General features: G+C 48.1%; 5 protein-coding genes across 5 annotated transcripts; 2 read left to right on the top strand and 3 right to left on the bottom strand.

The window, feature by feature from the left end:
- The first annotated feature begins 327 nt into the window (after positions 1 to 327).
- On the top strand, positions 328 to 785 carry LOC135414478 (histone H3). The gene has a single exon (XM_064655299.1). The coding sequence runs from the start codon at positions 348 to 350 to the stop codon at positions 756 to 758; it is 411 nt and encodes a 136-aa protein (XP_064511369.1). The 5' UTR covers positions 328 to 347; the 3' UTR covers positions 759 to 785.
- A 633-nt stretch (positions 786 to 1,418) lies between these two features.
- On the bottom strand, positions 1,419 to 2,060 carry LOC135414497 (histone H4). The gene has a single exon (XM_064655316.1). It carries the CDS (start codon positions 1,937 to 1,939, stop codon positions 1,628 to 1,630), a length of 312 nt encoding a protein of 103 aa, XP_064511386.1. The 5' UTR covers positions 1,940 to 2,060; the 3' UTR covers positions 1,419 to 1,627.
- A 4,940-nt stretch (positions 2,061 to 7,000) lies between these two features.
- On the bottom strand, positions 7,001 to 7,766 carry LOC135414489 (histone H2A.J). The gene has a single exon (XM_064655309.1). It carries the CDS (start codon positions 7,687 to 7,689, stop codon positions 7,300 to 7,302), a length of 390 nt encoding a protein of 129 aa, XP_064511379.1. The 5' UTR covers positions 7,690 to 7,766; the 3' UTR covers positions 7,001 to 7,299.
- Positions 7,767 to 7,985: 219 nt separating this feature from the next.
- LOC135414493 (histone H2B 1/2/3/4/6) lies at positions 7,986 to 8,493 on the top strand. Its single transcript, XM_064655312.1, has one exon. The coding sequence runs from the start codon at positions 8,017 to 8,019 to the stop codon at positions 8,395 to 8,397; it is 381 nt and encodes a 126-aa protein (XP_064511382.1). The 5' UTR covers positions 7,986 to 8,016; the 3' UTR covers positions 8,398 to 8,493.
- Positions 8,494 to 9,643: 1,150 nt separating this feature from the next.
- On the bottom strand, positions 9,644 to 10,906 carry LOC135414470 (histone H1.10). Its single transcript, XM_064655289.1, has one exon. The coding sequence runs from the start codon at positions 10,533 to 10,535 to the stop codon at positions 9,870 to 9,872; it is 666 nt and encodes a 221-aa protein (XP_064511359.1). The 5' UTR covers positions 10,536 to 10,906; the 3' UTR covers positions 9,644 to 9,869.
- Positions 10,907 to 12,556: the final 1,650 nt, after the last annotated feature.

Raw genomic sequence — 12,556 nt, 5'->3', positions numbered from 1 at the left:
CTTTTAGCAGTTAAGGTAATACAAGTTATTACATTGTTTACTTAAAAGACACAGCCGGCAAGTGCTATTCGGATTCTGAAACAACTTGGGAGGTAAAAAAGGACTAGAGGAAAACACAATACAAGATAAACATTAAAAGATGCCCAAGTTTCTTTTTAGAAAAGAAAGACGATTAAGCCCCTGTGCACAGGGTTGGGGTTCGGGGCGCCTCCAGCTACCGCTGTTACCCAATTGTATTCTCCTCTACTTTGACCAATCACAGGCGGGAAGGCGGGGCCGCCACTCAATATAAGGGGGCTCACAAGTGTTGTTGTGTCCGCTTGAGGGGGGAGGAACAGTGAACTAGAATGGCGCGCACGAAGCAGACGGCGCGGAAGTCGACGGGCGGGAAGGCGCCCCGCAAGCAGCTGGCCACCAAGGCGGCCCGCAAGAGCGCGCCGGCCACGGGCGGCGTCAAGAAGCCGCACCGCTACCGGCCCGGCACGGTGGCGCTGCGCGAGATCCGCCGCTACCAGAAGTCCACCGAGCTGCTGATCCGCAAGCTGCCCTTCCAGCGCCTGGTGCGCGAGATCGCGCAGGACTTCAAGACCGACCTGCGCTTCCAGAGCTCGGCCGTCATGGCGCTGCAGGAGGCCAGCGAGGCTTACCTGGTGGGGCTCTTCGAGGACACCAACCTGTGCGCCATCCACGCCAAGCGCGTCACCATCATGCCCAAGGACATCCAGCTCGCCCGCCGCATCCGCGGAGAGCGCGCCTGAGTTTTCTACCCTCCCACCACTACCAGACCGAAAGGCTCTTTTAAGAGCCACCACATGACCACTGGAGAGAGCTGTGTCTCTTATGAAGCAGGCAGGGGCAGCCTGTACCGTGCCGGTTGTGGGATAACGGGGGGTTTGGGGGAAGTGTGTGGTCCTCCGGTAGCGCCCAGTCCCGCCCTTCCTTGCCGCCCGGTGTGTGTCAGTGGTTCTGAGGTACACGCTTCAAGCTGCCGGCGCGGGAGGAGGGGAGAGGGGCTGGGTGATGTGTGCAGCCGAGAGCGGTGCCTGGAGCAGAAAAAGGCATCCTTACAAGAGCGGGGGGGGGAATACGGGAAGGCTGTTCAGCAGAGGGCTCGCAGCCTCTTTGCTCCGCAGTGCCCAGGACGCTATCGGGCGTTCTTAGCTTTTCTTCTCCCCCCGCCTTCCTACTCTGTCCCGCCCCCCGACTGGCAGAGAGGAGAGCGCCGCCATTTCACGAGCTTCCTTCCCGCCTCATCAGACTACAACGGTGGTGCCGGGAGAGCGGCTGTTGCAAAGCAGCGCTTGCTCCCGACGTCCCGCTTTTTCTCGCCTTTGTACTTTCCATTGCCCTTTCCAAAGAGTAGCTGTGCTCTGTGTGTGAGGGAGAGTGTGGGAAGCAAAGTGCCGGTATACAGGATGTAACTGCCATAGCTCCTTTTTTCTTGAGCCCAGGGAGCCCCCGGTCAAGAAAAGCGAAGTCTCTTCCCTATCTCCGCCTACAAATTTAACCGCAAGTACAACAACTACGTACACATGCAAGGATTTAAAGCTCTTTTTCTTGAAACTTGTGGGTGGCTCTGAAAAGAGCCTTTGTGTTCTAAAAGCGTAAGCTAGGCCAGGAACCGAGTTTAGCCGCCGAAGCCGTAAAGGGTGCGTCCCTGGCGCTTGAGGGCGTAGACCACGTCCATGGCCGTCACCGTCTTCCTCTTGGCGTGCTCGGTGTAGGTGACGGCGTCGCGGATGACGTTCTCCAGGAAGACCTTCAGCACGCCGCGCGTCTCCTCGTAGATGAGCCCCGAGATGCGCTTGACGCCGCCGCGCCGAGCCAGGCGGCGGATGGCCGGCTTGGTGATGCCCTGGATGTTGTCGCGCAGCACCTTGCGGTGGCGCTTGGCGCCGCCCTTGCCGAGCCCCTTCCCGCCTTTGCCTCTGCCAGACATGATTTCTCTCGTTCAGCTACAAGGATTGTAACGGGAAAAGGGGCCCCAGCGCGTGTATATTGCGGTCGGTCCGACCTGGTTGAGGACTGCTACCGGAGGCGGGGTCTCAGTCGCAGTCCCCGCCCCCTGCCCGGGCTTCCCGCCGTTCGGTGGCCGAGGCTCTTTCCCGGCTCTCGCTCGCAGGCGCGCGCGGCGGTTCCGCCTCTCCCGGGCTGGGCCGGGCCCCGCACCGCCCTTCCCGCGGCGGGGTCGCGCTGCGCTGTCTCTGCCCGCTGTCAGCCCGCGCGTCCCTTTGCTGCTTTCCTGTGCCGTCCCGGCCGTGTCCCCTGCGCGGGTGACAGTTCCGCGGCAGCGCTGCCTCTCCACCCATACCAGGGGCGGGGGCGGTGGCGCTCCCTTCCCCGTCCCTCCCCGCGGGTCTGCGGCAAAATCCGACCAATGCGGGACCGCGCTCGTTGCTCCCGCCCCACCGCTGCTCTCCGCCTCCACTCGCGGGTAGCTGGCGGAGGCGCCTTTCCCGGGCAGCGCTCCCTTTGTTTTCTTCGGCCATGGCGGCTTCGCGTTTTCTTTGTCTACCCGGACACTCCCACAGCTGTCCTCTCTCCGTGCGGTCTGGGGGGCTGGGCACCGATCGTTTCGCGCTTTTATATCTGCACAGAGCGACCTGCAGGTCTGTGCGAAGGGAAGCAGGGAGCGAGGTCCTAAACGGCAGGGAATATCATCAGTGAGGGATTTCGGTGGGGAACATTTAGGTCTGAAACTCCTTGAAGGCAACATTGAGGGGCTGTTTGGGGATGCGGAAGGGACCGTCCGCCCATCCTTTCAGCCCTCCCCAGCCCCGCAGTACGGTTTCGGGGGCAGCGCTGGCCGCGGGGCGCTGGACTCGCTCCCGGCAGTTGCCAGGCTCCGAAAGAAGTGTTCGCTGGCATACATCGGGATCCAAAAAGCGAGAGAAAACATTACGGATATGACCAGCAGATATCTGTATGACATTTGAAAAATGAACACTAACGAAAAATTTTTTGTTCAAACGAAGAATCCAGAAATTTTGCCGTTTGTTTCACACTGTTGTGAACAAACATCTATACATGCTGCTTACAGTATGTTGGACTGTATTTATGAAGTGAATGAATAAATACTGACTGAGTTGTAAGACTGCATTTCTAAATTAAATCTGTTAAGATTGTAAATAGTACTTATACTCAGAATAGAAGTAATATGGCTATGGTGCTGGCCAATTTTTATGTTATTAGTATTTTGCACCCTTCAAACTTTTCTACTGTTTAAATTTTTTTATATCCTTAGAAATTTGTGCAGTTGTTTACTTAAAGTTATTCAGGAGTATAATTTACAGAACCTTGGCAGCGTTTCCAGAATATTTCTTGGCAGAAAGTGTTCCCTAAATTCAGGGAGAAATGCGATTGAGATAGTTGTGCATTTGGTTACAGGTGTCAAAATGTACAAATCTTGTTATGATTATAATCATCCCTGCGAATTCCTTCTCCATTCAAATTGTTATTTTAAACAATTTAAAGAATTGCCACTCATATATACAACAGGAGCAGCAAACATAGCTTTAATTTAGATTATGTTTGCTTTTTAACTGAACAGAATGAACAAACACTAACTGGAAGATTTCACACTGGTGGACCTGCTAGGCTGGTGCCCAACCTTACCATTTGGCTCCACAAAGTCTGCTTTGTTCTTTATACCTGAAGATCTGTGTCTAGCCTATGTCTAGGCAGTTATAAACAACATTCTGAATGCTAAAGAGAGCCTAAAGGAATTACACAAAATCTTTCAGTATGTCAAATAATAATTTCTTTGTAAGTCTTTCTAAATGCAGAGTGAGGATCATACTATAACTTTTCCTTCTAGCATTATAACAACTGAAAGACTGGGAAAATCTTCCATTTCTGGCAGAAATGGGTGATGAAGAGGCTGAAACTAGTAGCTTACAGTAATTAAAATAGTTGCAACTCCTTTTCCTCAGTATCTGGAGCACATTAGATGTAATTTAATGTCACACTTTCTAGAAGGCTGCCTTGTCTGTTTGTTGGTACAAGTGCACACAGATGTTTCCCGGGTGTTTCTGTTAGTGACATTAGTCAGTTCTCTCATGGATCAGAGGATTTTCTTAGGCAAAAATAACTAAAGTGGAAAGAAACTTTTCCTGCTGAATATAATCCCTAATGAAGTTGCTACTACTGTTGATTGGAGACAATAATTTTTATTTGGATTGAAGTTTAGGATCCAATCCTCAGATTGTAGGTACTACATTTTCCTCATCAGTTTGGACAAACAGCATTGGGGGTTAAACGAGAACAGAAACCTTTGCAAAACTCAGCTCCATTAACGAAATAAAATAAAAATCTGTAGCTTTTCAAGTGTGCATTAATTAGGGCAATTGCCCTAGTTCCTCATTAAACTGCAATGAGGAAATTGCATTTGTTCATTGCAGTAAAGCAACATCTTACCATGACTTAGCATTGCATCAGTGTGTTATAACCAACTGCAAAGCTGCTCTTAATTTTCTTGAGAGATTATATGGCAATTTAAATCCCTATCTGTATCTGCTACAAGTGTCATAATAATCATAACAATATGCGAACTAAAGTAATGCAAGATCTTTTCAATACAGTACATTATTCCTAACATTATAAGCAACATAGATGAAAAAGAGCAGAGAAAGCCCTTCATATTTTTAACTATGCAATTCTCAGTCTTTTGATATAAAGACTGATATTACTGAGTTATCCCTAAGCATGACTGTGATCTATAACATTCGAGGGAGCTTGGTTGGAAGGTTTTTTTCTTTCATCACAAGTTCTTTAGAAGGTGGAGGTGCATTGGAATCCAGTGACACAGCTAAGCCACCATATCGTATGGATTTCCTCTTTCCTACTGTTTATTTTATATGCGAATGAAACTCATTTATTTAAACTTCCTTCGCTGCATTCCTTCATCCAGTGTAATTTGCCTGAAAGCTGTGAGTCTTTAATACCAGTAGATTTTCCAGCACTCTTTCGTGTTGTGTAATCCATCTGATTTACAGGACTTTTACCTGAGGCCTCACCAGTGTGCTGGCAGCACAGGGTTCGCAATTGGTGAAACCACTGGTGCTTAAGAACAGAACTAGGGAGTGCTAAGGAGTGAATCTAAGTATCAGAGAGGATGAAACTAGAGTTACTGGGGTGAGCAGACTAGTGAGTGAATTAAGAGGTGTTTGGAATGAAATTCTGAAGCAAATACTGGATTTCTGGTTAGATGACATAAAGAATTTGGAGAGATGTGCTGGACTTAGATCCACACTCAGAGGACAGGGCCCTCCCCTGTGACACCAACCATGATTTTCACATAAGGGAGTTTGTTCGCAGAGAAATCTAGCTCCTGGATACAGATCCCCCCCCCCCCACCATGGCCTTTCTCTGGAATTCCAGTTCTTTGATTTAGAGGTGAATGCTTGTGGTCCAGAAAGCCAATCATAACCTGGGCTATATCAAAAGCAGCGTGGCCAGCAGGTCGAGGGAAGTGATTCTCTCCTACTCTGCTCTCATGAGACTCCGTCTGGAGTTCTGCATCCAGCTCTGGGGTCTTCTGGTACAAGCAAGACATGAATCTATTAGAGCAGGTCTGCAGAAGGGTCACAAAAACAAGTAGAGGGCTGGAATACTTTTTCCATGAAGAAAGGCTGAGAGAGTTAGGCTTATTCAACTGGGGGAAGAGCAGGTTCTGGGGAGACCTTGGGACTGCCTTTCAATACAGAAAGACAGAGACTTTTTTTCAGGCCTCTAGGGACAGGAGAAAGGATAATGGCTTTAAACTAAAAGAGGATACATTTAGATTGGACATAAGTAAGGATTTGTTTTTCATCGAGGGTTGTGGGACAGTGGACCAGGTTGTCCAGAGAAAATGTGGGATGCTCCATTCCTAGAGGATGTTCAAAGTCAGGCTGGATGGGGCTTTGAGCAACCTGGGCTAGTGGAAGATGTCCTATCCACAGCAGGGATGTTGGACTAAATCTGTAGTGGTCCCTTCCCACCCAAACCATTCTATGATTGCAATCTTCTGACACATACTTTGGAATCTGTTCTGGAAACTAAAGATAGAAGATTTGTGCATGTTAAAGTAGTTTTGATTACCACTGCAGTTATTCAAAAAGAGAAGTGTAAGGGCCAGGACATGTAGGTGCAGCAAATGAGGACCAATAAAACAACATAATGAAAACATTACAACCCTAAATGTGTACACTTACAAACAAGACCCTTAGGCACAGATACCATCACTGTATCAGATAAGGCTGGTTCTCCAGCAGCTCTCTCTTTTTCTCCACAAATTATCGCTGGTGTCTCACTTCAGCCATGGCACAATCCTGTCAAAAAAGCCTCTCTGCTACAGCTTGGGAGTAGCAAGGAGAGGCAGAGTGGGAGTGTTGCCCTCCTCCAAGCCCAGAGCATTCCTCCTCCCCAGGGGATGGAGAGCAGAGGTGCTGCACAGATGGGACCTATGGCCTTAATATTGTAGTACAGATCGTCAGATGCAGCTTCTGGGAATATACTAACAAGAGGAATCAGATAGACAGTCTTTCTAATAATTTATGACAGTGAATATAAAGAAATTAAAGGTGGTGCTTTTGGGTGATACTTGTACCAGCAACATAGAAAATTTAAGTAATGTTGCCCACTGCAAACTGACGTAACAAGAGGAATAGCAATGCAAAGTGAGGGAATTTTAAGGGTAGAAAGAATGGAATGGTGCTACACTATTGCTTTACAGTATGGGTCTTAGTTAAAAGATCTAGATCAAAAAGAGACATTTTCCCTAAGGCAGTCCTCATGTTATTTCTAAATAAAACTAAATCATAAGGAAGCTTTACATCTTTTGAAGAACAGAGGCCTACAAAGGAAATGAAGAAATCATTTCATTATTAGTTATGAGTTTGGGATGCTCTCCAATCTATTTTCATGCTGCATAGCTTTTTCCACACCCTCCCTATTCTTTTAGCCACCCTCCTATACTTTTACAAGCCTATGAAATCATGAAAGTTGAGCAGAATCAATAAAGATATAAGTGCTTTACTGTTACAAGGAAAAAAAAACCAAATAATTTCAAACTGATAGTATTTTCAACAAAAAAGGGAGAGTTAGAAAGCAAATGCATGACCCCTCTTCTGTAGAAACAAAAGTTTAAAATAATGCAACACAAGTTCGTTTTAGTTAAACAAAGTTGCATTTAAAGATAGCACAAGAGCACCTTTGCAAAGAAAGCAACACAACTCTTTTCTGACTCTGTGGGTGGCTCTGAAAAGAGCCTTTGGTTTAAAATCTCGTGCTAAGTCTGAGTAGCTTTGCTCGCCGAACTTATTTACTTTTAGCTTTATGGCTCTCAGTCTTCTTGGGCAGCAGCACGGCCTGGATGTTGGGCAGCACGCCGCCCTGCGCGATCGTCACCTTGCCCAGCAGCTTGTTGAGCTCCTCGTCGTTGCGGATGGCGAGCTGCAGGTGGCGGGGGATGATGCGCGTCTTCTTGTTGTCGCGGGCCGCGTTGCCCGCCAGCTCCAGGATCTCGGCCGTCAGGTACTCGAGCACGGCCGCCATATACACAGGAGCTCCAGCCCCCACCCGCTCCGCGTAGTTACCCTTCCGGAGCAACCGGTGGACACGACCGACGGGAAACTGCAGCCCGGCCCGCGACGAGCGCGACTTGGCCTTGGCTCGGACCTTGCCTCCCTGCTTCCCGCGGCCGGACATGCTTTAAGCGTCTGCTACAAAGCTCGATCTCACTCTCAGTAGCTAAACCGACACTATTCTACTGACGCAAAGGAGCTTCCCCTTTTTATCCCTTCCCTGGGCGGGATTGGCCGCTGGTGATTGGTTGGAACCGGTCTCTGCTTAAAGAACCAATTAAAATGCGGATCGTATGTTGACCAATCGGAGGCAAAATCGCGCCCCTTGCGGTAAGGTCCAATCGCATTGCACGGTTGGAGGGCCGAAATTTGCATAACCGCTCTATAAATAGCGCGGGCTGCGGCCATTTTGGTGCTGAGTTTTGTCAGAGGGAGAAAAATCGCTGTCAAAATGCCCGAGCCGGCCAAGTCCGCGCCCGCGCCCAAGAAGGGCTCCAAGAAGGCGGTCACCAAGACGCAGAAGAAGGGCGACAAGAAGCGCAAGAAGAGCCGCAAGGAGAGCTACTCCATCTACGTGTACAAGGTGCTGAAGCAGGTGCACCCCGACACGGGCATCTCCTCCAAGGCCATGGGCATCATGAACTCCTTCGTCAACGACATCTTCGAGCGCATCGCCGGCGAGGCCTCGCGCCTGGCGCACTACAACAAGCGCTCCACCATCACGTCGCGGGAGATCCAGACGGCCGTGCGGCTGCTGCTGCCTGGCGAGCTGGCCAAGCACGCCGTCTCCGAGGGCACCAAGGCTGTCACCAAGTACACCAGCTCCAAGTAGGGCGCCTCGGACCGTCACTTTCAACCCAAAGGCTCTTTTAAGAGCCACCCACATACTCTCTAAAAGGGCTTTACACTGTAGTGCCTCAGTCTTTAATACAAAAATTTTATTAAGGAACGTAAGACACAATTATAAAACCAATGTTCAAGCAGTCATTGTAGCTTGCAGTGATAATTAATCCATCTCTGAAAGCCTTGAGTTACAACTTAAATTAATTCTATTGTTTTAATTAATAAAAAACGTTCAATTTTTTTCCCCGATAACATATTAAGCTCTTCCTACAGTAAAGATGTGGCCGTACATTATACTTCATGTTCCATGAAAATTAAGTATTTTACATAGCTTCCAATCATATAGCTAAATTAAAGGAAAATAAAAAAGGAAAATAATCGACCCTGATCACTTTTTACACTTATGTCCTGGAATAGTATAAGCTTAAACATTTGCCCTTCTGTATGAGAAGACAGGACCGTAAGGCAAGGACAAAAAAGCCTGGGAGAAGCGAGAACAACTGAGGGGGTAGGCGCTATGCGAGGACGAGCTGTCCCGGAGCGCGGGGACCCGGAAGCACCGGCAGGCGCGGAGCCAGCACGGGGAGAGTTCCGTGCGCCCCCGCCCCTTCCTTCTTTCCCCTCCCTTTCCCTCCCTTGTAGCGCGGGCTTTTCCAAATTTCCTAATCGACCAATGAGCGGCCGCGGCTTCTCCCATCAGCCAATCACAGGCGGCTCCAGGGCTGCGTTCCCCGAGCCCCCGAGCTGGGGGAGCTCCGCGTCCGCTCCGCCTCTGCGCTGCCCCGGGGCTGAGCCCCCCCGCGCTCCGGGACAGCTGCCCGGCCGAGCTCTCGTCGCTTCGGCTGCGCCGCCTCGAGCTCGGCAGGGTGCGGAACAGGAACGCTGGTGCCTCCCCCCACTCCCTCCCCGGCGATCTCCTTCTCGAAAAAGCAGGTCGGTCAAGTCACGCAGAAATCAGGACCTGCCCCACGGCAGCACTGGCAAGCGGAAAGGTCATTACCAAGAAAGCGGAGGAGTCGTGCTGACAGTTCCCTGCTACAGTCACTAAGAGGTGTGGCAGTCGCATCCATGCTATTAGAAATCGCGCTGATAAGAGCAATGAAAGAAACCTCCACGACCCAGAAAGGTACCCGCCTTTAAGCAGTCCCTTTAACACATACACCCACTTGCGGTGCTCAAAAAAAAAAAAAAAAAAAAAAAAAAAAAAAAAAAAAAAAGGCAGCCTTCAGAAAGCGTTTTCGCGGGGAATGTAGACTTTATTTTTCCAAGTCTTAGCGTAACCACGGCCGGAAGTTTAGCGTCCCATCCACTCCCCAGACAAATGTCCCACACGGATAGTGGCGTGTGGACAGCTCTGCTGCAGGCACGGAGCTCAGTGACGGAGTGTATCAGCCCTTTTGGGGACAATAGTAGGTGGCTCTTAAAAGAGCCGTTGGGTTTAAGTATTTCCACTTCAACACTTCATTTCTTGGGTGCTGCCTTCTTTGCCTTGGCTGTTTTCGGCTTGGCTGCCTTTGGCTTTGCTGCCTTTGGCTTCACCGCTTTTGCCTTAGCAGGGCTCTTCGCTGCTGCCGCCGCTTTTTTGGGCTTGGCAGCCTTCGTCGCCTTTTTGGGGCTCTTGGCTGCTTTCTTGGCCGCGCTGGCCGCCGGCTTCTTGGCTTTCTTGGGGCTCTTCTTCACCGCCGCCGCCTTCTTGGGCTTCTTGGCGGCGCTGGCGGGCTTCTTAGCAGCCGGCTTCTTGGGCTTGGCTGCGGCTGTTTTCTTCTTGGGAGCTTTTTCCTTCACTTCTCCGGGTTTCTTGCTGAGGCGAAAGGAGCCGGAGGCGCCGGTGCCCTTGGTCTGCACCAGGGTGCCTTTGCTGACGAGGCTCTTGAGCCCCAGCTTGATGCGGCTGTTGTTCTTCTCCACATCGTAGCCGCCGGCAGCCAGCGCCTTCTTGAGCGCGGCGAGGGAGAGCCCCTTGCGCTCCTTGGAGGCGGACACGGCCTTGGTGATGAGCTCGGTGACGCTGGGCCCCGCGGGCTTGCGGGCTTTGGAGCCGCCCGCCGCTTTCTTCGGCTTCTTGGCGGCGGCCTTGGCGGCGGGGGCCGCGACAGCGGGAGCGGCGGCGGGAGCGGTCTCCGACATCGCTGCAGAGACTTCTTCCTAATCAAAAGAAAGTAATTGGGCTACAGTAACCCCGATGCCTGAATTTATAGCGAAGCGGTGATCTGTGATTGGTGCTTTGCAGAGCCCGCCTAACTGTTAGCCAGGAAGAGCTTTTCCTCCTCCGAGTCTGTGTTTCTTCGGAGTTATAAATTCATATTTTTTGTAAAACGAGTGCTGCAAAATCACCCCAGTTTCTTCGGAGAGTGAAGGGAAGACAGTGGACTTTCATTCGGGAGAGTTTCTTGCTGTTTGGATCACAGATGAAAGAGAAAAGCTGTTTTTAACCCCGCGTTGTGAAGCCAGAAAGACCCCGGGAACGGCAAACTTTTGTTTTTCCTTCTAAATTAAAATAAAACGCGTAGATAAAAAGTCTCCCCAGTAATACAGGCTTATTCTTTGGGGGGTTTTCTCCAGGTTAGGATAGAAACCGAGTGTGCAGCTTGAGTATTTTTGTCGTAAATTGATTTCAAAGAGAAGGAAGTAACACAATTTCATGGCTGAGCTTTGAATATGGATAAAGATTCGGCTCTCTTAACCATATCTTTAACTATTAAGGATACAGTATTTCAACAGAATTTCTTGTTTTGAAAACGTAAGAAACCTTCAGAGGTATATATATACTGTTGAAAATCGTTTGGAACTTGCCAGGGCTCTGCTTTTTTTGTGTGTGTTGTTCTGTAAGTGGATAGAAGGATTTTGATATTTTTACAAATAGTCTGTTTGCAAAATGAAGCTCTTAATGCCTAGTTAATGCATATGAATTCCAAATAAACTACTAGTTTAACGCTTTCTCAGGTACAATAGTATATACTATTCTTTAAGATTTACAAACTTCAGAAGCAGGTTTGTAGGGGAAAAATGTCTCACAGGTATAGATACACTAATATGTATCATATGCTACTTAAACATTAATAGAGCCTACTGAAGCCCCGGTTCTCACCAAACAAATTAAATACTGTGGAAAGATGGTCTTTGTGAATAGAATGCTTCGCCCTCAATATTACCTATAAATATTTGGACACTGAGTGTTGGGGTTTTGGTGTTGATCTGTTCTGTTGTTGTTGTTGTTTTCCATAGGTTTCATATTCCTCCCATTCTTTTCTTTAAAGGAAAGGGAAAACACTTGTCAATTTAGGGTTTCACCCAAATCTTCAGAGTACTGAAATAATTTTAAGACATCCTCATAAATCAGAATCAGTTTTAATTATCATAATCCCACTAAAATATTAAGTCTCATAAAGTGACAATAGAAATTGATTAAAATTTTTATGGACTGCTATGGATTGTTTGGGCTAATTTTTTATTAAATTAGAACACAAAAGCCCTGATTGGTTTCTAATTAAAAAGAAGCCAGATTTTTTTCATTGGTTGCAAAAAACAAGTAAAGATCAAACATAATATTTTACCCCACTGTACTTTGTAAAAATTTGTCATGCTGTTTCAGCAAAGGAGCATGGATGAATTTGAGGTTCAAGATGACATCAAATATGTTTTAAAAGGCCCTGGTGTGTATTTTGATATATTGAATGCTAAAGATACAATATATTCGATAGCAAGCAGTTTTAGTTGAAAGGAGGTAGATTAAAATGGTAATTATACATGAGATACATTAGAATTACAAGTAAAAACAGTGAAACTTCACTTTTTCATATTCTCTTTTATTTCTATTTTCATTTTGTTGTGTTTGCATGCAGGCCAGACAATAAATACTTTGAAGGAGAGGAAGGGAAAAGTGGAGATTGGGAAAAATTAAGCTTGCCAGTACTTCACAGTAAAAAACAGACTGAAAAGCATACTGAAGTGGGCTGTGAAATCTGCCACACTTCTTTTGAACATGACATCGTTCCCACATAAACAACTAGACCAAATCCACGGTAGCCATAGATTTTGAAAGCTCAGGGTGGCAACCCAGATTAACAGTATGAATATGTTTGAGAGATATAAAAGTAGTTGGCTGTGGTAGGATGAGGGCATTATGCTTACTTTCCAGTTTGGATGAA

The sequence above is a fragment of the Pseudopipra pipra genome, chromosome 5 (genome assembly GCF_036250125.1).
Source record: "Pseudopipra pipra isolate bDixPip1 chromosome 5, bDixPip1.hap1, whole genome shotgun sequence".
NCBI lineage: Eukaryota > Metazoa > Chordata > Aves > Passeriformes > Pipridae > Pseudopipra > Pseudopipra pipra.
The sequence above is the reverse complement of the archived record's forward strand: the minus strand, read 5'-3'. Positions and strand labels throughout refer to the sequence as shown.

Bases quoted from the DNA above. Each gene is read 5' to 3' on its own strand.
- LOC135414478 (XM_064655299.1), top strand. From the start codon at position 348: ATGGCGCGCACGAAGCAGACGGCGCGGAAGTCGACGGGCGGGAAGGCG.
- LOC135414497 (XM_064655316.1), bottom strand. From the start codon at position 1,939: ATGTCTGGCAGAGGCAAAGGCGGGAAGGGGCTCGGCAAGGGCGGCGCC.
- LOC135414489 (XM_064655309.1), bottom strand. From the start codon at position 7,689: ATGTCCGGCCGCGGGAAGCAGGGAGGCAAGGTCCGAGCCAAGGCCAAG.
- LOC135414493 (XM_064655312.1), top strand. From the start codon at position 8,017: ATGCCCGAGCCGGCCAAGTCCGCGCCCGCGCCCAAGAAGGGCTCCAAG.
- LOC135414470 (XM_064655289.1), bottom strand. From the start codon at position 10,535: ATGTCGGAGACCGCTCCCGCCGCCGCTCCCGCTGTCGCGGCCCCCGCC.